Source organism: Phoenix dactylifera, chromosome 16, assembly GCF_051530095.1.
Source record: "Phoenix dactylifera cultivar Ajwa chromosome 16, Ajwa_hap1_PhDact_Kaust_v1.1, whole genome shotgun sequence".
NCBI lineage: Eukaryota > Viridiplantae > Streptophyta > Magnoliopsida > Arecales > Arecaceae > Phoenix > Phoenix dactylifera.
The window spans coordinates 19,343,519-19,367,661 of record NC_143205.1 but is presented as its reverse complement, the minus strand read 5'-3'; the positions used below and the strand labels follow the sequence as shown (position 1 = coordinate 19,367,661).

Sequence of the window (24,143 nt, the reverse complement as noted above, 5' to 3'; positions counted from 1 at the left end):
TCAAACACTAAGATATCACGTAGTAGTGTGCACAGTTGATATGTCTCTGCTTTAATCTCTGCTTGCTGGGTAGTGAAGCAGTAAAAAATGTCAGGTAATTAAGTGACATGGATGTCATGTTACTTTTCCTCTAGAGATCTCACTGGAAGACAGTACCTAATATCTTAGATGTCTGTCAGAGAGAAGGTGAATGGAATAGTTACAATCAGCTTTGTAACTCGTAGGTGTGAGATTTGTTGCTTTAGTATTCCCCTGCTTGTTAAGTGGTGTTCTTGTTTTTCCTCCAAGCAAGAAAATTTTCGGAAATCCTGGATCAAGGGCAACTAATACATGAAGACAAATCTAGGTTCACCGTCTTAATGAACAGGATCTTCTCTCTCTTCTATTCGAAGGGACATCTGCAGTTCTGTTCATTCCTTCTGGAGTCAACTTAGAAGTAGATCTACTGTTTGATTCTAGGATGGCTCTTGGTTTAGCCATACTCCTTTATACGTCCTTCCTCCCCTCTTCATGAGGAATCTTGCAAGATTTATACGTGCTCTCTTTGTGGAACTAGAAGAAATTCATGATATGTTACTCAAAGAAAACCCTTTGAGCGAACGCTGAATGATCTCTCTACAAAACCTTCTGGCTCTTACTATACCTTGGTCCCGTTATGATCAACCCATGTGAATGCTAATAACAAGTCTTTTACTGGCAAATCCTTCTATTCCTTCCTAAGCAAAGGTGGTGTTATTTGTCATCATTATTCTGCTCTTTGGAGAATTGCTGTAGCTGAGAACTGCCTTTTTTTTTCAGCATTTAGCTGAGGTTGGTTGGGCTGTTAGCTCTGGCTGTTCCTTTTGTGTCCGTAACAATGAAATCATATGAAGTTTTGGTTGGAATTCTTCTCAGTGTGGGGTAAAGGCAAATTTGCCTCCCTCTAATGTCTCTGGGCCTTTGCGCCAAAGAAGGATCAAATTCAAAGTAAAAGCCAATACGGGATCAACTGGTCTGTATTGGACAATATGGAAGGAAAAGAATTCAAGGATCTTCCTTGGAAAGAAAGCTAATGGCAACTCTAGCTCTTTTCAAGGACTTGGTTTATCCTCGGGCAGAGACAGGCTTCGCTTTCTCTGCGCTTGGAGAAGTTATGCTCCATACATTCTGTGCCTGAAGTGTCGTTAGAATCCATTTTGCTTTCCTGTAACTCTTTTTTTTCTTGCATGGATTACTCCTCTTTTTCTATCCCCTCACTTCTTTTAATTTTTCCTCTCATCTTTGAGGAGTACAGCACTGTATAGATGTGAATGGTGCAATAGGAGAGACTGGAGAGTTAAAGATTAGTGTGTAACATGATTGCTTTTGATTTGTGCTACTCGGCATTCCTGTCCTCCTTTACTAGTCGAGAAGGCAGAAACAATATGTTACACATCAGCCCTAATATTTTTGGTGATATCTTTCTTCCACTAGCACTGTCCAAGTCTGCACTGCTACATGTGGTGCTCCATTTTTCTTTTTTTCAGAAGACAGGCAGTACTCCGTTTTAAAACAGCGACTGCCAAATAACTGAAAAATGATAAAAGATTTTCAAGTGTATACACTAATACCGAGAAATCCAGCAACTAAAGATATCTCCTTGCAGGAAAACAGATCACAAAAAGAAAAAGTTGTTCTTTTAGAACCTCAGGACTGAACCCTCTTTTCATTTGGTTTTGTCTCAAAGATATTTGCTCCACCTCCATTCCCCTAGCAGTGAGGAAAGTAAATACTCTGTATTGCACAAAAAAAAAAAGAAGCTACTGTACACTTTCTACATTTACCATGCATTTCAAATGACTGTCCTATGCTGCACTTTTTAAACAGCATAACCATTGATTTCTCGTGATGTTTGAAGAACTTGAATTATGATGCAACACGAAGCTGCAACTCAAACAATTGGTAAGGTATAAATATGAGCAGAATGAACCGAGTGCAACAGAAATCATTCTTTCATAATAAGATTATTTGGAAAATCAACGTCCAGTGATAGCAACAACTTTCACTTTCACACTAGTAACAACTTGATAAAAGAAAACCAACATTGCTGCCACATTGTACATGTGTACCACTGTAACAAGCATCTGGATAAAACAGCAATCCTGCTTGCCGTAATTCCTTGGCTACTAAGCGGCCAATGAACAGGTTTAAAAAAAAAAGTCATATGGACAATAAATAGAAAAATTCGATACACAACTTAGCTTTTCAGTTTCGGTTCTGGACAAGGGATTATCCCCCACTGCTTTCGCACATCGTCTAAGTCTTCATCAAAGTGCTTCTCATAATAGAGACACATAAGATCTGTGCACCGCAGACCAGCTTGCGTGGCCCATGGGAAGTAATGTTGGAAGAAGCGAGCCCTTTGCTTCTCACTAAACCTTGCTGAACCTCCAAAAACTGACAGCAGACACATGGGAAGAAGCATCTGCTCAAACTCCACTACCTTCAGGGCAGACTCTCCAAGCAGATTTGTAGGCAGGCCAAATAGAACATGCCAGAAATCATGCACCTCACGAGCACGTGTAGCCACATATGCCAGTTCTTCCGTATCCATGAATCGAACAGGTGGGCGGTCATCTGGAGAGAAGTTCCTTGATCCCATGAACCTTGCATATGCCGAACCAAATGTGTTCTCAGGCATGTCCCATGCATGTGACACCTTTGCAGATATAACACGGGGTCGCTCTAAAAGAACTTCCTGTACCAACAAAAACAAGCTCATGAATAATCACTTGATAAGCAAACAAGAACTAGAAAATTGAAATTTACATTGAGAAAGTGATTCGTTTTTTGTGTAAGCATAAGCAATGCAAACAGTTAAAGATAACAAGGACCATGTACACACAAAAACATATATAAACAAATTAAAGTTGAAATATGAATAATAGAAGCTACAATCACATGATTAGCTTACTCTGCCTTCAGGGCTATTCTTCATCCTCTCAAGCACCCGTTGAAAAGCTGGCTTTCCGGTGGTCTCTCCAAGAGCAGCTATTAGATCTGCTCTTCTTGGATCCATTAGGGCACCAAGAGCTGAGCCAAGGGCAACTGCTGCCTGCTGCCATCCCTTCAGATGAATGCGTGTTCCTTCCATAGTTCTGAAGTACTGAGAAATAAGTTAAAAAAGGGCAACTATGTAAGCAGAGTGTGGGTCACAATGTCAAGGAAGCATCCCCATAAGAATGGTCAAAGCTACCAGCATGTGTCATGGGATCAAGTGTTGTAATAAGAGATGAAAAGCAAGCATCATGAAACAAACTGGAAGGAGCAGCTGAAAGCAGGAAGGGCTTGTCAGCCATGTCACATCTTTGACAGATAATGCTGAAGAAGCTTGCTTTGATGGATAGATTGGCTGCTAAGGGGAATAGATGGTACTGAAGCCACCATGGAGTTAACCTGAATGAGATAGACTAGAGCTTGCTGGTTACTATTTAAGTTCACTAGGTAGTGTTTTAATATTACCGCCCATTTTTTTCTCCGACTTAGCACTAGAATTGTATTTCACATAATTTAATCGATGTTAAGACTCCCAAAGCCCTCTGTATAGTTTCGAATTTGCAATTATCTTATTCTCATCATTGAGAAACATAATACATGATTTTCTCGCTTTGTGGATCTTTCTTGACAATTCACTCCTATAGAGCTACCTAATCACTATCCACACAAGCTTGTTTAAATCCCTTTTGAACATGCATTTACCTCACTAGAAACGCCGCATTGACTGAATAGAAAGAAAAGAAAGCATTTTTCCCATTAACCAGAACACTCGTCCCATCGGTGCCAAATTAAACTTATTACAAACAATCCGGAGTAGAAGAAAAATGACATTCTCCATCATATCATCAAACACATTAGAAGCATAACTTAGAGGCACGATATGGACGGAATAATTTCCTTTATCTCCAACACACGATACTTCAAGAAAAATCCCATAAAAAATTTAACACCATTAGAGTACTACGGCGAGAAAGAAAAACGGGAGTGAGATTTAAGATAATGTATCGACATATAATTAGAATAAGATGAATCGGAAACGACCAGCAAGCAGATACTTCTTGAGAGATTTTGACTCTAAAAAGAAATATTAATCCATCTTATCGAAATATATCATCTCTCAAAATAAGTACGAATTATTCCCTACAGATAGAGAGCAAGAGAGGAGTCACCGCTTGTCTTGTCGCTGTCGTCGCCTGGAGGAGGAGGAGGGGGCCGGAGACGAGGATTCTAGCGGCCGGAGGGCTATAATGGCCTGTTCCGACGGCGGGAAGTTTGTCGAGAAGGGATCGTGGAGGAGAGTCAGAAGAGGGGAGTTGCAGCGATCGAAATTTGAGTAGAGAGAGAGAGAACCCCAGTTTGGGAATCCAATGGATCGCCGCAGCGAATCGAACCAAGGAAACGGAACCGGCAACCGGGGATCCGGCGAATCGGAACCGGGAATCAAGAAACGGAACCGGTGAATCGGGAATCGGATCTAATAATTTTTTTTCCGAAAGCGGATCCGAATATTGGCCCTGCTAACTCGATATCAAGATGTCCTGGCCCGCAAAAATTTTCCCACGCGGTCAGCGGTAGATAGGGCCTGTATGCCCGCGTCAGAGATAGGGATGCAAATGGGTTGTGTCGGGTCTTGAGTGACTCCAACCCAATCTAATTTTTTATTTGAGTTCTAATTTTGGACCCAGATCCGACCCAGTTAAAAATCGGCTCGGGTCGGATTCCGACCTACAATTTTTGATCTAACAGGTCATTCGGATCGAGTCCATGTATAACCCAGACCTGACCTAGAAAATTTAGGTTTGGGTCGGGTCCGGGTTTAGGTCGGGTCCAAGTCACCTAACCTCAGTGTGTAGTACTTAGTACATCATTAAAAAAGAATGCACACATCTTAATATGACTCTTCTATATTCTTTTTTCCATTCAATTCTAGAATTTTTCATTGCTAATCAAACTCGAGAAATCATGTATGAGTGCATGTAAATAAGTTCTTGTAGAAGCAACTGGCTGCAAAAGAAGAAAAATTATACAAACTATCGATGAAGGGCCAAAATTCAGTCACTTGCTACTTGTTAGCGACTCCATGGTTACTGATATAAAATCAAAGAATAAATCAGCCAACAAGCAAACAGTAATAATGGTTACAAAACATTTGAAATACACTTCAGATTCGAACTCGGATCATGCTTCACAGCTTCAGAAAGAATAAATCACCGTAAACACGAAAAAAAAAAGAAATTGAATCTCTGTTGGGAGTAGGGAAGTTGGGAGTCGGAACTCACCGAAATCAGGAGTCAGGAGGCAGTGCTCGGAGGAGGCTGCTCGGAGGAGGGGCTCGGAGGATGAAGAATGGCAATAGCGATTCGGGAGAAGAAAAGCCTATCACTGTGCTGCTTGTTTTATACCGCTCCATTTCGGGTTCGGGCCGACGGTTCGGGTTGGGATCGGGTCCAGATTCAGTAAACCCGAAATAGACCCAAAAAATAATGGGTCGGGTTGGGTCGGATCCAGATTCAGTAAACCTAGATCCGCCCCAAAAAATAGTTTGGGTCCAATTTTAGAACCCTACCCAGCCCGCGGGCCGTAAAATTTCGATAGGGTTGGACCTACACGGGTCAGGCCCGACCCGACCCATTTGCAGCCTTGGTTAGAGATAAGTGTCTTCCCTTCAGCTCGTGGCTGACCAAGCTGAGACATGGCGGTAAGTCTAAGCAGCTACGGTTTCCAAACCGCATCGCCGGCCTCATGGCGGCGGCGGAGGGCGGCGGCGGCGGCGGAGAAGGTGGAGATAAGGGTATGTGTGAACCGGAGCTGTGGGCGGCAGGGGTCGAGGGAGATTCTGGCGGTGCTCTCCGCCCTTGCGCCCACGGGGGTCGCTGTCACCTCTTGCGGCTGCCTTGGCAGATGTGGCGCCGGGCCCAACCTCGCCGTCCTCCCCGCCGGCTCCCTGGTCGGCCACTGCGGTACCGCCGCTCGCGCCGCTCAGCTCCTGGCCGATCTCTGCGGCTCCGCCTTTGATCCCCAGAGGAGTCTGGAGGTGCTCACCCTCAGGAAAAAGGGAGAGAGAGAGCTCGAGAAGGGGAATGCCGCCGAGGCCGAAGCCCTTCTCTCCCAGGTACAATTCGCTATGTTAACCTGCATACATGTATAGAAAAAAGATCTTTATGAGCATTATGATGAAAATCATAGTCTTGGGTTTACTTTAGATTAATTAGAAGAACGCGTAAGGAAAAAAAAAATCTAATTTCGGATCTACTATGTGGTTTGTGGTTGCAGGCCCTAGGTCTCGAACCTTCCGGAGGTTTGCATTTTATATACAAAAGCAGGTTTTGTGTTCACTAGAATCAGAACAAGATAATGGCATTGTTTGTTTACTATACTTTAGTAGGTTTCTGATGATTTATTACTGAAAGAACAAAGCTTTCTGGTTGCTTCTTGAAAAATTAGCTGCTCTTTATGTTTTCTTTCAATATGAATTATACTGGAAGAGTTATGCTGTCATGAGAACTGAGGGAGTTCCCCTTTTATTTTTCAATGGTGCTATCCAGGTCATCTGCAAGATTAGCTATCGGCGACAATGCTGGTGCTCTTGATGATGCCAATGAAGCATCTAGGATAGATCCCAAATATCCTCAGGTATTGACTGAAACATAATGATAGTATAGAAGTTTGAACGATTATGTAGCAGTAAATTGTAAAACGTATGAACAACCTGATCTCATTGAAAACAATTTCAGGATTTAGCTGTTACTATAATTTTAAAAAATCAACAGCCCAAAAAGAAAACTTAAAATTTGTCATCTTAACCTATTGCATGATTCCTGGAATTGAGCTTATGGTATATGATACCATCAATTCTAGTGAGATAGTATTAACTTATTTCAAATACTGTAGCAGAAGTTTTGGCATGAATGTGTTAGTAATTTGGAAAGAATATTTGAAAAAAAAAATGTGGAAGTGGATAACTTTGAAATGCAATTCTTTAACCCCTAGAAGAGAAAAAAATGTGCTTCAACTTTTCTCATCTTCCTGTTCCCTTCATCATATCATGAAGAATCATAGGAAATCCACATTCCCACCATGAAGCTGAAAGCAGAATTTTCATACATTCACCTTAGAACTTTAATGCTAAGTAAAATTTCAAAAATGAGTTTACAGACATTTATGTAGTTTTATGCAGAACTCCTTTCAGTCCTTTTACTATGTATTCTAGGTTCAGTTTTGGAATGCATTTTGCCTGTTCTGAGCCAAAATGTCTTGCCCATCTTGCAGCCAACTTGGCCTAAAGGCAGAAAAGTTATCTTAGTTCTTCAGTATGGAAATAAATATGAGGGCACTCCAGAACATGGAACTAAAGAAAATGAGAGTTAATATACAAACATACTGAAGCATGCTTAAGAAATATAGTATCAATTTTCATTGAATAACTATTTATTCCATTCTAAATAGGTACAGCAATGAATTACTAAATTCTGAACATACTGCCATCAAGGGTTTAACAGAGATCAAGTCACACTGCAAAGTTTTGCCACAATAATGTTTTAGTTAGACCTTTGTGGTATAGCAAGGTGGTGACTATTATTAGCTATGGTAACAATGTGTTGAGGGTTTTGCTTAGGGTTTGCTTTATGCCCCATCTATGGTTATCAAGGGAGGAGAGTTTGTTTACATGACATGCAGGTCTAATTATTCCTTAGAATTGGAACTCTTTTCTTAAGATAATATGTGATTTGATCGGCCCTGATCTTAGAATGCTTCCAAGCAGATCGAGTTAAATCCAGTAACTTGCTGCTTAAAGAGTGGTTTTGCCATTTGGTTGATTGTTCTCTTTGGTTTGCCACCTCAATCTAGTAAACAACTCATGCATTTTTGTCTTTTATCCCATTTAGTTTTAGTTTTGGTCTTTTTGCCATTGAGGTTGAGTTTGGAACACCCTCATTTTTGGCCTTTTTGCCACTTAGTTTGAGTTTGCTTGCACCCTACCCTAGGTTAAGAGCCCCTAGCCAATCTGTCTTTTTATCTAAACACACTTATTCATTTTTGGCCTTTTTTCCACTTACTTTTCTTTTTGGTATTTTTGCCATTTAGGTTGGAACAGACCCATTTTTGACCATTTTACCATTTAGTTTTAAGTGCGCTTTCACCCAACATTAGTTCTATAGCCTTTCCAAAGTGCATTTATCCACTTAATCCTATTAGAAGTAAGGGGATTGGATAACCTAACTAGTTGCAAAGTGGGGTGCTGGTTACCTTTTACATGGTTGCTTTCTAGCCACACGAACTTCAGCTCACTTTATGACACTGGGGCGAGAATGTTTGGATTATAAGGCAAGAATGCTTTATCAAGGTGTATTCTGCATATGGTCTTTTTTCATAATGTTTGGCTAAGCAGGTTAGAATTCTTTGTGATGGGTGTTTAATTTTATTCCAGGAATTTAAATGCATGACATAGTGGCATTGCAGTTTTGGTTCTGAACAGAGTTCCATATATATGCTTTTCCCTGCATCTCACCCACCATGTATTTTTCTCTTCTGAGCAGAAAAATGTGTGAAAAACCCTTCGGATTTATAAAAATCAATAGTTTATTGAGGGAAAGGTAAAATCCTTGTAACTCAACCTTACAGAAGCAAAAAAAAAAATGATTTGTGGGATTTTATTCAATCTTGCATTCTTTTCACCGACAGCAGTACCACTGAGCATGCCATGCAATGCAGTAATATACAATTTCTTTCTAGTTTAAGGGAAGAATAAAATTGATTTCATCTCTATGCTTCATTATTTATTGAAACAGCCATAACTACAGCTAATAATCATACCATGTTGTTCAAGTGCTCCTGGCCTCTGTACCAGGGAAAAGGTCATTTTGGTGTGCCTAAAGATAATTATCACACTGTGGCTGCATTAAAAGAATATTTCCATTAAAGCCGTCGTTTAGGATTAAAGCTAAAAAAAATGTCTTTTAATCTGAAAATAAGTTTTCTGCTCGTGCATCTTGGATTTCTCACATTGAATTTTAGTTAGGGGATAAATTATGGTGATGCTTATCTGTATAATCATGTAGGCCTATATATGCCAAGGCGATGCATTCTTGGCAATGGGAGAATGGAATGCTGCAGAGAAGGCATATTCAACCGCTTTGCAGCTTGATCCATCAATTCGTCGCTCCAAATCATTCAAGGTTAATATTCTCCATCTTTTGTTTTTGGAAAATGGACCAACACTTCCTAATGAATGTTAGGTTTCAAGATGTTGCGTATGCTTTACTAATTCTTTACTAGGATATGGTTCTTACGTTAGTTCAAAATTACAGGCTCAGGTCGCTAAACTTCAAGAGAATCTTATTACTCTAAATACTTCATCCTAATTTCTCTCTGGAGAATGTACCTAAACACAATAAATAGAGCAACAAGCATGATGCTGGATCAAAATCTTGGCAAAGTTATCATGCTGGTCCTTCTGGGAACTTATCAGCTGGATTATAATTTTTGTTAAGAACCATCATCTTAGGAAAGTCGATAATTGCTCTGTTATGTGCTCTGGTGGCTTGTTCATGGATGCCCCCAGTATCCTATGTATAATGTGATGAATGTACAGTGAGATAGTGTTGCGATTGCTGTAACTTTGAACTATCCGATATTATTACTCTTGGTAATTTCTCCATCCATTGTTTTACGTGATCTTCTGCAAATGGATCCTATCTATTTTATACCATCCAGATTTTTGTGCCATATAGGGAGCATGCTGAGTTTGTATCAGATGGCGAGGCCTAAAAAAATAAAATGCTACCAGGACAATCTGGAGGTCTGATAATGAGCTGGGAAGTATAATGAAGAAGCTTGGGAGTTCAGGAATTGCTAACAAAAGGTCTGGACAATGTTAGAGGCATTGGCAAACAGCGACGCTCTAAACTTCAGAAAAATCATTCAATGCAAACTCGTCAAGTTAATCTGTGGAACAAAATGCCAGGAGAATCACCTTGATCAAGCGAGTTTATTTGGCAAAGATGCATTCTGGAATAATAAGTCAGAATAATATGTCGCAGCCGTGGAAGAAACTATAGACTGTTTGCAGCATTCTTCTCCAAGAGATGGCTCTCTTGAAAATGAAAACAGAAAAGGATCTTGCTGCAGCAGGACAGATTGGGTTATGCAGTGTCTAGAAAGTTCAATAGGATATCAGTAATCAACTGGTTATCTCTTAATCCATGACTGCTCCCAGACCTGGTCTCGTTCGTTGTGGAGTATTCTTGCTTCCATTATTTTGTGCAAAATGCGATCAAAGTTTGAAGCAAGTTTCTCCATTTCCAGCATGGAAGCTGATACAAGTTTCTTTCATATTATTTCAAGACTCGGGTAATAATTTTGATGCTTATGCCCTTAGTTTAATTAGTATCAGGGCACATGCAATATGTGAGAAATAACCTGTATCTTAAGGATACATAATAATGACATTGATAGGTACGCCTTCCCGGTATTCTGCTGTATGCTTCTTGGTCCCTTCTCTCTCCATTATTATATCATTTATATGGGTCCAAGTGCGACTATTATGAAATGAATGCTGATACGTTACTTCTTTCTTTATTTGATTCTTTGGTAGGCTTCTTTCTTATCTACCAAACAAAAAGGAAAGAAAAACGAAAAAAAAAATTGAGAGAGACTTTTCCAGCAAAATCCCGGGTGTCTTCTGACCTGTCATTCTCTTAACATTAAAAAGTATGTAGAATTATCAAAAGGTCCTTGGTTGTCTGAGGACAACCAGACAATCAACAAAGAGTTGGACCTTCTTTTTTCAGAAGAGTTCATTATAAAATATTGAATAGATAATTTGATATTTATCTACCTCTCTAGTGATATAAATGTTAAGAAGCATGATTTGTTGGCATTGAGTGCATGGTTACTTTGTCTTATTATTCATTTGTTTTTTATTCATTTCTCAACAGCCTAAAGCCGGCGCATGTATTTGTACTATCATTATCATTACATAAAAACAAAATGATAAATCTCATTAATTAACTTGCACAACATAAGTTTGATGTCATCTTAAAGAATTCAACTTATGAGTTGCATTATTTAGTAGTTGCTTGTCGCCTCATGCATTAGTGCTTGTCAAAGGATGAAAAGAACATTTTTTAGAAGGAGAGAAGGGCAAAATGTTCATTTAACCAATCATTAATTATTTCACTAGTCTGGCCTAGACACTTCCCAAAATATATTTTGCTGATAGCCTGATAGGAAAACTCTAGATAATCCATTTATAATCATTTTTTGAATGGAAATTGGATACAAAGGCTCCAAATCTATTCTGAATGCCAGCTCTCTAATTTTAGATCCAACTTCAAACAAAAGATTTAGATCCTGCTTTCTCACCCTCCTTAGCAAGAGAGATGATTGGTATGGTTCATAGGCTTTCAATGAAACAGGGGAACTGAGTATTGTAGCATTTTTTTCAATAGTAATCAACTGTAATTATCAACTAATACTACTATTACTCCATTCTTCATCCAGAGATGGCAAGAGAGGATATGGGCAGGATGGAGGCAGTGAATCTTGTGGTGCAGCATAGCATTTGACTGTAGTTATCATTAATTTTAATGTTGGGGAATCCCAATGCAAGAAGAATTTCATACATTCAATAATTCATATAAAACTTTATTCTCAAATCTTCTTTGCAAGAAAACAAACTTTTTTCTCAAATCTTTGCTAAAAAATTTACATCCTCAAATCATCTATTCATACTTGGCAGGAATCATTTATTCATCCTTCTCTTCAGATGGCGGTACGGCATCAGAGGGAGGGACGGCGGCGGAGGGAGCGGCGCTGCCGCCCGATGCTTGCCGGAGATCCGCCGCCATCGAGTGGACCACATGGAGCGCCTGCTCCAGTTGGGGCACGCTGAACGGAGGAACCCTCGCCGCCCCCACGGCAGCCGCCGGCGCCATACCGCCCGCCACATCCACCACGTACTCCGGCGCGATCCTCCGCCTCGCCTCCTCCACGATCTCCTCCACCCGATCGCACGTCGCCTTGAACACCTCCCACCGATTCTTGAAGTTCTCGAGCGCCACCTCCGTCGCCACTGTCCGCCGCCCGCCAGCGGCCTCGTTGGCCTGGAGGACCCGCGTCGCCGCCGCTACGAAGTTGTCGTACGCATCGCTCATCCCGTCCACCTTGCTCTCCATTAGCGATGCGATTCTAAGACCAAGACTCTTACGTTGGGTTACAATTCTATCGCTCGTGATAGTATAATTTCTTGCCCTACGTCTCATAATTTAAGATAGTCGCGAGTAATATAACATATTTGATGTCTGCGATTGCTTCAAAGGTACGATCCCGAATTCCAGGCCGAATTTAAGCATTTGAAGTTAACAGTTAGAATTCTAAAATGAATACTGGTAAGTGGTAAGGGGCAAACACACACACACACACAAAAAAAAAAAAAAAAAACAGAAACAAAAACCCAAAGCTACAACATTAGCTTCAGAGAGATACAAGATTAGCTCATGTTAATCTTGACTTAAAGTGATGGAAACCCCATTCCTTTCTTTCTTTATTAGCCAATTATCAAGGATAGATTGGGATTTACAACTGTAACTCGAGTTGCTTTTCTTTAGGTTCAGGTAAACGTTCTTTTTAAGGGATGTTTGAGAAAGTTTCTTTTGTTTTTTCTTTTTTTTTCTTTTCCCGGGGCCGAGGGTGTGAAAGGGTAAAGGAGAATGTTTTCTGTGTCTGGCTTGGATCTTTAATGAATATTTGGAAGAATGATGAAGGATTTGAGAACTCTGGCCATTGTCCGCTGTTTTTGGTTGGAATGCACGACCGGTTTCATGCATGATGCGAAGCAGGTCACATCTTGGTTGGTTTCTCTTAGCAACCAAGTTAGAAGACAACTTGCTTCGCATGTGCTGTCATGGCTGCGTTGACAGAGAAAGATAAGGGAGAAAAGACTGCAGCACGCGTGCAGACTTTTACACGAAGATCACAAAGATGGTGCATTGCTTTGTCATAACTCATTTTTCAAGTTGGTGCTTCACATTAAAGAAATTAACCACATTAATTGGTGATTTGTTGTGTGAGATTTGCATGTTACTCGCTGAATTGTTTTGTCCATGATTCGTGTGAGATTTCTACAGTGTTCAAGCGCTGACTTAAAACCTTTATGCAGCTGTAAAATTAGAAAAATTGGATAACAACCATAGAAGAATAAACCCTCTACTAAACTGTAATACTTGTAACCTAACACAGAAGCGATTCTAGAGTGCTTCTGGAGATAATAGTATACCATTAGCCATATGCTCGCAAGCTAATCGCTACATTCGATTAGCAAACAGATCTACCCACAAAATTTAGTCCTATAATTTCACAACCTCCGCCAATGCTGTAGGAGATTATCTTCTCGAGTGGTGCTAAAACTTAATATCTTAGTATTTTCAGTATAACATGAATTTTCTATAATTAGAATAATGCAAATAACAAATAATGATAGAATTGGATAAACCTATTTCTGGATATTGGCTGCTGACATGGAATACATTCCACCTGCTCATTACAAGTAAAATTTTCTCTTTTGCATGCCAATACACAGAGAGTGATATTAGTCTCACATGCTAAATCGAATGCAATGCTATTTTATTTTAAGACATTCATAAAATTTGATCTTTCTTATCTCTAATCTCATATTATATTTGCAACCACCACCGAAAGTTTCTCCAACTTCAAAAATCTTTACCATTTTTTTAAAAATAATCTTTTAGATGTCTATCTTCTTTTTTTTTGTCACGTGGAAAGCTCGTGTAAAGATCCTGTATATATATAATGAACAAGGTTTATTAATAAAATAGGAAACCACTTTTTATTAACTTAAAATTAATACTTGAAACCACAAACCTGTCAATCAATATTTTTTCCGAAATAGTCATACAAAGTTCACTTCACATCTCAATTAAGAGTTACCAAGATGTTAGATAATGTTTTTTCCAAAATTGCTCTACCAGCCTATTATGTAGTTTGATATGTGTATGAACCGATAAGAGTTCTCTGTGTATAACATGGAGAATAGTAATTGAGACATGAGAGAGGATAACAGACTAAAAAACAAATAACAGATAGCACATTGATAGGACAAAAGGAATCAGGATTAAGTAATGTATAAATCAATTGGTAAAGAGCAAATTTATTTTGCTTCCAATTCACAAATTTTTACACATATTATTGTTTTGAATGCTAAAGCATAATTTTTTTAATGAAAATGAACAATACTAAAAAGGGGAGTTGACATTGATTGACATTTTTGGCTCCCTCTCGGCCAACAGGCCATGTTGATATTATATTGGACTTAAGTGATATAATCTAATGCAGGAGCTCGCAATAATGGGGCAACCTGCTTGATTTTGTTAGATTATATCACTTAAGTCCATTATTGCGAGCTCCTGCATTAGATAGATATTCACTTACTAACAAATTCATATATATATATATATATATATATATATATATTAATATACATGCACATGCACACACACACACACATATTTTTGTAGTTATGGAGAGTGTTTTTGTTTCATGTCAGAGGATTCTCCTCATTGTATATTGCAACTTGAGAAAGAACACACGTTGCTCTGGATGTGAAAATACTGGTTTATAGGTGTTTGATATAGGCCAAGTGCCAATTAGAATACACTCTCAGGCTGTGGTTGACCGTATTGTGGTTGATAAAGCTAACCTTGTAGAGCTGGGATAAGGTTTCCTGCTGAAGTTATTTGTCTCTTACACTTTTTTTTTACAAGCAGCGTTTTATTGTCTTGTTTGAGGGCGAGCCTTGGCACAATGGTAAGATTGCTCAATTATGACCTAGTTGTCACAGGTTCGAAACATAGAAACAACCTCTTTGCTTGTGAGGGCAGAGTTGTGTACATCTGACTTTCCCCAGACCCCACAGTGGTAGGAGCCTCGTGCACTAGGGCTCCTTTATTCTATCCCCTTGTTTCAGGGAGTTTCCACCTCAATGCTGCCCCTTCACCAATTTCCACTACCATGCTCCCAGGCCTTCGGGTGCTTATGCTAGTAGCTATTGTACATGATATCATCTAAGTTGCTAATTTCAATCACTCCGGGCCACCTCTTCTTGTCTTACCTTGTTGAATGCAATCAAATTAGTTGTTCTGTTGAATCAAATTAGTACTGAGTTATTTAAATGCTTAGGTTAGCTTCCTGCTATTTTCTAGGACCAATGTTCCGTATTCCTGCACCCCTACCTGCTCATACCTTCAGCTAGTTCTTTTGGCATAGCAGTTCATCTGTGGAGCATGGCAGGGGGACAAAGTTTGAGTTAATAAAAAAGTAACATTTTGTACACTTGTTTTCTTTCTTTGTTAGTTAACCAAGAGGAACTGAATCAATTGATCTGTAGCTTGATCTGCTTTTAAATTCTTTGACTTATTTGCCATAAGAGATTTATTGATTAGCATTTAGAAATTTGATTAAATTCGGTCATCACCCTGGTGCTTAGTTTTCACCATTTTTATTTATTCACTTTATCTTATGTCCTTGTATTTGGTAATTTTCCATCTGGTGCCATTGTGAGAGTTTCAAAAAGGGAGAGATTGTTAAGTAAATTTGTAGACAACGAATGTGAAAATATAGAAGAAAATGAATGTGAAAATATAGACTAAACTGATGGACACCTATATGAGGTAAAATTCTGATATCTTGCTGACTTCTCTGTAGAATCTTTATTCCTCGAGTTTGATTTCTTGCAATTGATGTTATAACTTGTTGCCTCCGGCATATGATCAACTGCTATAATTTGTAGGTAATCTGACAGGAGTTAAAACTGAGGCTGAACAAACTTCCTAGACTTGAATTGGATGACTTGGAGATCGCTACCTCATCTCAATATAGAGTTTGCTTCAGCTTATTATTTAAGGTGAAGCCTGACATCTGGTCATCTTATTTTCGTAGATGGATGAAGAGGAGCGTTATAATTGAAAACTGGAAGCTGGGCTCTTCACCCTTCAGGTAAGCACCCTATGTTATGATAGTGTACTGCCATTATTTTTCTCCAGGATTTCATTCGCTTATGCTTTTAACTCTTTTCCATTTTATTACTGAGCGAGCCATTGTTTTTGAATTTCCAGTTGATCGCACTTATTCTGGTCCATAACTGGTGTTCTAAGTAGAACTCAAGCAACTTTTGTTTAATTAATCGATTCTGAATCAGTGGCCTTGATATTTCTTTGGCGCTCATGACAGTCAGGAGTCCTTATGCATGACATTCAACCAATTTTCCTGTGGCCAAAAGAAGAACTTTTTTGAGGCTTGAGAATGTTGAAGTTCAGTATTTCACTTCTTTTTGTCTTGATGCCAATCAATTATCTCAAGAAACATCTACATATTTACATCTCTCAATAAAGCCTCCAAGTTCACATTGCTTATACAATTAGCAAAAAAACATTTTGCCTACCACTTTAACATTTCCAGTTTAATTTTCAGCCAATTGATAAGCACATTAAACATATATTATTGATGCATGCATGGAACTCCACTTTGAATGATGCTAGCAATATTATACCAAAAAAAAAAAGGATGCTAGCAATATTATACCAATTTCTTCATTGATTGCTGATCCAGATTCTTTCTTTGCACATTTCAGCCATTCAAGTACATGATTGAAGGGACGCAGATGGATCTCAAGAAGTCGAGATACAAGAACTTTGATGAGCTCTATCTGTATTATTATTATTTAGCTGGGACTGTTGGACTAATGAGTGTTCCTGTAATGGGTATTGATGCAGAGTCCAAGGCAACAGCAGAGAGCGTATACAGTGCTGCTTTGGCTTTAGGAATAGCAAACCAGCTCACCAATATACTCAAGGATGTAGGAGAAGAGTAAGTGAAAATCCACAAGTGTTGTTTTTCATCTTATACTTATTATTTTCAATTCTCCTCTAATATCAAACTCTGTATGCAGAATTCCAGAAAAAAATGCTGTAAATGTTTCCGTTTCTTCTGCTTATTGATGAATATTTCCTCAGTGCAATTTGAGGCAGGATTTATCTGCCACAGGAGGAGCTAGCGCAAGGCGGCCTTTCAGATGAAGATGTGTTTAATGGGAAGGTGATCAGATGGAGAAGCTTCATGAAGAGCCAGATTAAGAGAGCAAGGGTGTTCTTCCAGGAAGCAGAGAAGCTTCATTAGAATGATGTTACAACGTTGTGATGGAAATGAACACATTAGGCATCAAGAAGTGGGAGCAACCAGGGATGAAGTTACGGACATTTTGTTGAAGCAAGCCGATCTTAAACAAGTGTTGTTTTTCATCTTATACTTATTATTTTCAATTCTCCTCTAATATCAAACTCTGTATGCAGAATTCCAGAAAAAAATGCTGTAAATGTTTCCGTTTCTTCTGCTTATTGATGAATATTTCCTCAGTGCAATTTGAGGCAGGATTTATCTGCCACAGGAGGAGCTAGCGCAAGGCGGCCTTTCAGATGAAGATGTGTTTAATGGGAAGGTGATCAACAGATGGAGAAGCTTCATGAAGAGCCAGATTAAGAGAGCAAGGGTGTTCTTCCAGGAAGCAGAGAAAGGTGTGCCCGAGCTCAGTCGAGCTAGTAGGTGGCCGGTAAATCAATTTCTTTTTCCTTCTTTCCTTCGCTATTGTAATGCTCATCAATCAGTGAGATGATTTCTCTCCATTGAAACCAAATATGAACTTTCATTCGTCATTGTAGTGCGCATCATTCGATGATTCCTCTCCACTGAAATCAAATATGAAAAAAAGCCAATTTTGAAAAGAAAAATAATAGACTTAGGCTTGTTTAGTATCATTTTTTTCTTATTTATATTTTAAAATTAAAATTATAGAAACCAAGATACAAACATATTTGATAGTATTGTCTTCATTTTTTATTTTTAAAATTATTTTTATTATATCTAAAAATAAGAAATTCATGATCTGTACCACCATCAATACTGGTCCTTCCATCACCCCCTACTATTTTTATTGTCATTGCCACCCTCGTTGCCGCCGTCGTTGTTGTTACCATCATCGCCACTTTCGTCATACTACCAGCACTATATAGCCATTTATCTCCATCACCATCACACTACCAATACCATAGCCATCACCTTTATCACAATGTTGGTGCCTTTATCACTATCACCATCGTCGCTACCGCCACCACCACTATCTCACCTCCACCACACCATTGCCGCTATCACCATCATATCTGCTATCAATATGATATCTATCTCCGCTACCTTCGTTGCAAACATCGTTGTGCCTATCACCATTGGTATATTTATTTTGTAAAAAAATCAAATATATTAAACACATTTATCTTTTTACATTGCAATTAAATGAGAAAATAAATAGAAATAAAATTTTATTTATATTTTATAAAAATAGAAAAGATGAAAGTTATGTTAAATGATATCTTAGCCATCTGTTCAAAACACTAGTCACCAACCATGCGATGTAGCCTTTTTTTTTTTTTTTTTTGAAGAATCCTTGTGATGCTGCCATTGTTACAGAGACTTGTCTTGTGAAGCCTTTAGTCTCATTAAACAGAGCTGCCTTCAGGCACTTGTACTAGTAAAAAACATAGACCGGTTACATCCGATAACATAAAAGGTAGGACTTAGCCCACTGATCACTCACCGTTCTTCCTTTAATATTTACAACCGACCCAAAAAAAATAAAAAGAAAACAACACTCGTGCATTGCCTGTTGCAGGTGTGGGCTTCTCCGTTATTGTACCGGCAGATCCTTGATGAGATTGAAGCAAATGACTATAATAACTTCACAAAGAGGGCTTATGTCAGCAAAGCAAAGAAGATAATAGCTCTGCCTATTGCCTATGGAAGATCACTTATCAGCCCGTCTTCTCCAAAGCGGACTTTATAACAGAAGTGCGGAGATTAACACCTGGCATCCTCAAATTAGAAAATGCAGCAGCTTACTCCACCTTTTTATTTGCTGCTACATAGCCATGTATAATAATAGAAACAAGTATATTCCACTATAAGAGAAGTTGATTTTTTTGTTGTTCTTTACATTGTTGGGTGATTGAAAGGGTGGATGGAAGATTAGATGGATGAGAAAGTGGGAGTCCAGAGTTGTTCTTGGTTCGTTCTTTTTTTAATTTACAGGTTCTTGAACAATGGTGGAGTGCTGTGTCCCTTTGTTAACCTTCTATGGCAGATCATGTCACCTTTGAAAAGTGAAGACTTATCTGTGATTGGGCTGGAGACTTGCCTAGGGGTTAAAGGGAAAGGCCGCGAGCAGCTAGGTGTTCTAGAAGAAAACATCCACAGCAAAGGCCTGATACTATACTTACACCACTGACTAATCTGGGAGATCAAGCTAGATTTTGGGTGCTTTTGGATTACTTTCATCTTCCCTCTGTTTTTTCTTGCTCTGTTGTAAATTGTACTCACTGGTAGAAAGTTCGTGGAAGGGCTACGGCGGTGCATAGCTGCTGCATCTGTAGGTGGGGAGGTGTTGGATATGTTTCCTTTGTTTTGGAAAGGTGGTCATGGTAGGATTGATGGGGGTGATGGGACTACTAGAATCTAGGCATATATTTAATTCCACATCTATTATATACTGAATAAATTTTAAATATCTATATAGCTATATTTTTTGGGTGAGATCTTGTGAGAACTTAGTTACCAAGTAGATCTTAGGTATTTGCACAGCTAAGAGATCCAAATAATAATTTTTAATTTGTTTTTTTTTTATGATGAGATCTTAGGTTTTGCAGAGATCCTCATCCTTTTATTTTCTCTTTCTTCCTACTTTATTTATCTTTTCTTCTCTTGGTTTTGTTTAATTCATCAATGACAGTCGCCGATGGTTCCCGCTGTTTTGCTGAAAAAGAACAAAAAAAGCTGTCTTAATAACCGGCCTCTACGAGGACGGGCTCTAAAAAAAAACCAAAAAAAACACCCTGCAATCACATGTTAATTACTGAAAAAAATTGGATGACATCAGAGCTTTTTGTCTTTTCTCCTGCTGCGAGGACGGTACGGAAAATTCAGCAAGCCTTCATAACTCCAATAGATTTTGATCAGAAAGATTGCTTCACTAAATTCTGATTCTGCAACGGACTGAAGAGTTCTCTTCCAAGATATTAAATCAGTGGATTCAACTAAAGACTACGTACTTTTTTTATATTAATTCCCTACTGTTCCTTTTATTGTTATATTTGACCTATATATTGTTATATTTTCAAAAAGTTTGATTGCTGGCCCTCAGACATAAGTTTAAGATCGGCTTGCTTCAACAAAATGGCCGTAACTTCATCCCTGGCTGCTCCCACTTCTTGATGCCTAATGTGTTCATTTCCATCACAAAGTTGTAACATCATTCTAATGACGATAGTTTCATGAGGAAATCCGTGTCTGATTTCATCACAAGTTTAATAATGTCTATATATGGATCTCAAAAAGGCCCATCTGTAAATACCCAGAGAATAGGAGTTCTGGTGACATAAGTTACAAACAAATGCATTCATCTTATGAACTGGGAGATGAACTGATCATTTCATCTTATGAACTGGGAGATGACATAAGTTACAAACAAATGCATTCATCTTATGAACTGGGAGATGAACTGATCATTTCATCGAAGTGATGAAACGGTAACAACAGAAACCCAAGGAGAGAGTCCAAAGTGAGCTCCACATGCAACTGCAACTATCTAAAACATCATAACCATCTCAGTTTGTTCGATTCCAGACCTCTCTCGCGTGCCCAAGTCTCACATGCATCCCACACATGACCAAAGACAAGCTTTTAAGACACTCACTAACTTCATCATAACGCCCAAGTCCCACCCTGGTCCTCTGGGAGAGAAGCTTTGTCACGCCCCCGGCCCGAGATCGCGAGCCGGAGGTCACGCCAACCGCCACACACCCGTAGGGAACTCTCCCTACGAGCATGCAAGGCATCTAAACCAAATATCTCAAATATATAACTAAAAATAATTCAGCTGAAATAAATGCAATCTTATTCCATTGACTGACACAAATTATAAAGTTTCACAGTTCTCAATGCGCAGCGGAACAATAAAGATAGAACATTAACTTAAATAAAACCTAATCTAAGATAACTTGTGTCATAATTCTTGTATTCGCTCTCCCATATTGTAAAACCTCCGGATCGAGCTAATTCTTCGGATCTGTAAAAACAGTAAGAAATTGTATAATGAGCTAGACAGCTCAGTAAGTAATAAACACCTTAACTAGTCAATTCATATAATAACATAAAATATAAATACAAATTACGATGAATCAACATAATAACATAATCAATTCCTTTTCAAGCACAACTTCATTGAAATCCGTATCTTTCAAATATCCACATACATAATCATAAATATGATTCGAAACAAATCACATTCATCTCATCAGCCTTTAGCTACGACCACACTTATACCCTGTGGCTAGGCCAGAAACAGAACCGCACTTATACCCTGCGGAGTGGGCCAGAATACCGCACTTATACCATGCGGAGTGGGCCAGAATACCACACTTATACCCTGTGGTGGGGCCAGAATTGCCAATGCATAACCTCCTATTGGCAGGGTCCAGAACATAGCCAGGCTGAGAGTTCTAAATCTGATGCACATCAAAATTCTTTTGTAACATAATAGATATATCATAATCCGATCTAAATATGCATATACGATGCAAGAACAATAATATAACAATAGTCCGAAAAAATATTATTCCAATTCACATATCCATTTTTCATTCAAAGCATCATCTCGTAAAATTCATAAATCATATATAAATTCATTAACAATTTACTTGATGCAAAAATAATATTATATAAATGAAGAGTCTAGAGAAGGCAGTTCATTACTTACATTGAACGCGATCCACAACAAATCCAATTAATCTCACAAATTCCTCGCAGGACCTAATATCCAAAAATCATATTTTCTTTCAAAATTATCATAATATATATAAAAACTTAAATTTAATATTTCCCCATGGCCGACCCTGCAGGAGTGCCTAGCACCCTGAGTTTGGGTTCGGGTTCGGGTTCATACCCATAGACCGCCCTCTTCCCTTTATTTTACTATTATTATTATTATTGTCTTTTCTTTTCTTTCCTTCCCCTTTTTCTTCTTCTTCTTCTTTTCTTTTCTTTTCTTTCTTTTCTTTTTTTTTTCTTTTCTTTTCTTTCCTTCCCTTTTCTTTTTCTTTTCTCCTTCTTCTCCCGAAGCTTCCTCTGACTCTTTTCTTCCTTCTCCCCTTTCTTTCTTCTTTCTTTTTCTTTCTCCTCCTCTTCTCCCGACTTCTTCTCCTCCCCCCCCTTCTCTCTTCTTCTTTCTTCTCCCACGAAGGGAGGTCGGCGAGCTCGGGAGACGTCCGCTGGCTCTCTCCTTCTTCCCATGGAGGAGAAAGAGAGCTCAAGAGAGGAAGAGCCCGCGGCGGGGACCCGCAGCATCGGCGGTGCTCGCGGCCGCACACGGGTAAGTCCCCTCTTCCCTCTCTTCTTCTTTCTTTCTTTCTTTCTTTCTTTCTTTTTCAAATAGTTTAACAGAGAAATGAATGGTAGAAACCCTTACCTCAGCCCCGGCGAAGATCCGGCGGCTCCTTTCCGGCGGCAACGGAGAAAGAGGAAGATCCGTGCCGTGGCTTCTCAGCTCTCTCTCTCTCTCTCTGTGTGTCTCTCTCTCTCTTGGGCAACACGAAGAAGAATCCCCCCCTTCTCCCTCTTCTTGATGTGGCGGCTCTCCTCGGTGGCCTCCGCGGAAAGAAGGAGAGGAAGCCCTAAAAACAGGGCTTCCTTCTTCTTCGGGATGGAAGGAATTCCATCCCGTTGCCTCACGTGCGTCGCACGTGAGGCCAAGGTTTGGGACTGGGCCGGTCAAATGGACCGGGCTCAGTTCCAGGGTCTCACAAGCTTAATGCCTTGCGACTCCAGAATGCCATCATCGTCTTCCATGCAGACCGGCTGGTGATGTCGGCCCACCAGGCCTTCACGCTTGTTGTTGTTGGAAGGTGGGCCGCGATACGACAATGCAAGGCCGGGAGGGGGGGCAGGTTGGCCAGCGTGAATGCGTCGCCGGCCAAGTACTTGGTCTTGGAGAGCTGACGCTCATAGGCTTCGAACAGCTTGTCAAGCTTCTCCACGGCGGCCTGGGCCTCAAATGTCTCACCACATCCACCCGGGACTTCTCCTCTCCTCCCGCGTCCCGGCCAAAAGGTTTGCCCCACGGGCCGTATACTTGGCCGCGTGGTACCTCACAATGACACGTGATTCTGAGAACAGAATAGGTGAACACAGTTACATTCATAATAAAATTATTTAATGCACAAGATTTATAGCATCAGTCGTTATGCTTTTTTAAAAAAATCTACATTATGGTGGATATCAGGGTATGTAAATGTAATAAGTGAACGTAGATTAATTGCCGCCTCTTATTTTTCTACTATTATAAAGCCCTCTGGCTAGTAGCACTGTTGAAATCGTTTTTTAAAAAAAATTATCTTGCCCCCGTACAATTCCTTTTATGCCACACACTCAATGAGTGACTCTTTTTTATAAGGTAGGATATGAATCGAAAGATTTTTGGTGTGCATGGTACATATAACATACCAGCCCATGTAAGTGAGAGAAAAAAAAGAAAAGAATGGCCACGACTCTACGGGATAGGTGAGGGGGAATCCATGATCTAATGGGAGCCGAGTAACGAAGCTCATACTCATGGCCACTGTTTAACACTTTGGGCTTATTTGGTTCGCGAGAAGTATTTTTTCTCCTAAGAATATGATTTCTGGAAAGAAGATTCCTAGAAAGAAAATGCATGGGAATGTACTTTTGACATGTTTGGTTAAATATGAAAAAGTGACAGATTTTCAGACTGCTTATATTTGGTTGATCATCCACTTCCCTAGGAAAGTTATGTGTAATTCCTATTATACTCTTAATAAAAGTTAGGTCTTTAATGCTTCTTTAATGCTAAAGTGCCTTTTTGGAAAAAAATAAAGATGGAGTGATTCCCCCCATAAAATATGGGAATCATATTTCCATGGGAATACAACTTTTCCATCTCTCTCCTTTAAAAACTCCAACCAAACAAGAGGCATTTTATTACTTTTCCGTTGACCACA

The 24,143-nt window shown here is 39.3% G+C and overlaps 3 protein-coding genes and 2 pseudogenes across 5 annotated transcripts; 3 read left to right on the top strand and 2 right to left on the bottom strand.

The window, feature by feature from the left end:
• Positions 1-1,952: 1,952 nt before the first annotated feature.
• Positions 1,953-4,344, bottom strand: LOC103717171 (coenzyme Q biosynthesis Coq4 family protein / ubiquinone biosynthesis Coq4 family protein). The gene is made up of 3 exons (XM_008805462.5): positions 4,185-4,344; positions 2,933-3,124; positions 1,953-2,716 (listed from the first exon to the last, which is right to left on the bottom strand). The coding sequence occupies exons 2-3, from the start codon at positions 3,110-3,112 to the stop codon at positions 2,216-2,218; spliced, it is 681 nt and encodes a 226-aa protein (XP_008803684.1). The 5' UTR covers positions 3,113-3,124; positions 4,185-4,344; the 3' UTR covers positions 1,953-2,215.
• Positions 4,345-5,680: 1,336 nt separating this feature from the next.
• Positions 5,681-11,025, top strand: LOC103718635 (tetratricopeptide repeat (TPR)-containing protein). 3 transcript variants are annotated; one of them, XR_015973861.2, is made up of 6 exons: positions 5,682-6,127; positions 6,289-6,338; positions 6,561-6,648; positions 9,075-9,191; positions 9,324-9,661; positions 9,747-11,025. XR_015973861.2 is itself a non-coding variant. In XM_008807551.6 (5 exons), the coding sequence occupies exons 1-5, from the start codon at positions 5,708-5,710 to the stop codon at positions 9,375-9,377; spliced, it is 729 nt and encodes a 242-aa protein (XP_008805773.1). In that variant the 5' UTR covers positions 5,682-5,707; the 3' UTR covers positions 9,378-9,728. The 3 variants fall into 3 exon arrangements, 2 of the variants coding, with proteins under 2 accessions (XP_088568232.1, XP_008805773.1); XM_008807551.6 differs by lacking the exon at positions 9,747-11,025 and having other exon boundaries at positions 9,324-9,728; XM_088712106.2 differs by lacking the exons at positions 6,289-6,338; positions 6,561-6,648; positions 9,747-11,025 and having other exon boundaries at positions 5,681-6,127; positions 9,324-9,728.
• Positions 11,026-11,762: 737 nt separating this feature from the next.
• On the bottom strand, positions 11,763-12,191 carry LOC103718644 (mediator of RNA polymerase II transcription subunit 32 pseudogene; annotated as a pseudogene).
• Positions 12,192-16,690: 4,499 nt separating this feature from the next.
• Positions 16,691-17,205, top strand: LOC149751155 (phytoene synthase, chloroplastic pseudogene; annotated as a pseudogene).
• A 237-nt stretch (positions 17,206-17,442) lies between these two features.
• Positions 17,443-20,276, top strand: LOC103718652 (phytoene synthase, chloroplastic-like). The gene is made up of 2 exons (XM_088712107.2): positions 17,443-17,635; positions 18,749-20,276. Exons 1-2 carry the CDS (start codon positions 17,549-17,551, stop codon positions 18,917-18,919), a joined length of 258 nt encoding a protein of 85 aa, XP_088568233.2. The 5' UTR covers positions 17,443-17,548; the 3' UTR covers positions 18,920-20,276.
• Positions 20,277-24,143: the final 3,867 nt, after the last annotated feature.

Bases quoted from the DNA above. Each gene is read 5' to 3' on its own strand.
- LOC103717171 (XM_008805462.5), bottom strand. From the start codon at position 3,112: ATGGAAGGAACACGCATTCATCTGAAGGGATGGCAGCAGGCAGCAGTT. The intron at 2,717-2,932 runs GTAAGCTAATCA...TTGTTGGTACAG, and splicing joins AGAATAGCCCTGAAGGCAGA to GAAGTTCTTTTAGAGCGACC.
- LOC103718635 (XM_008807551.6), top strand. From the start codon at position 5,708: ATGGCGGTAAGTCTAAGCAGCTACGGTTTCCAAACCGCATCGCCGGCC. The intron at 6,128-6,288 runs GTACAATTCGCT...TTGTGGTTGCAG, and splicing joins CCGAAGCCCTTCTCTCCCAG to GCCCTAGGTCTCGAACCTTC. The intron at 9,192-9,323 runs GTTAATATTCTC...TCAAAATTACAG, and splicing joins GTCGCTCCAAATCATTCAAG to GCTCAGGTCGCTAAACTTCA.
- LOC103718652 (XM_088712107.2), top strand. From the start codon at position 17,549: ATGAAGAGCCAGATTAAGAGAGCAAGGGTGTTCTTCCAGGAAGCAGAG. The intron at 17,636-18,748 runs GTAAATCAATTT...TGCCTGTTGCAG, and splicing joins GTCGAGCTAGTAGGTGGCCG to GTGTGGGCTTCTCCGTTATT.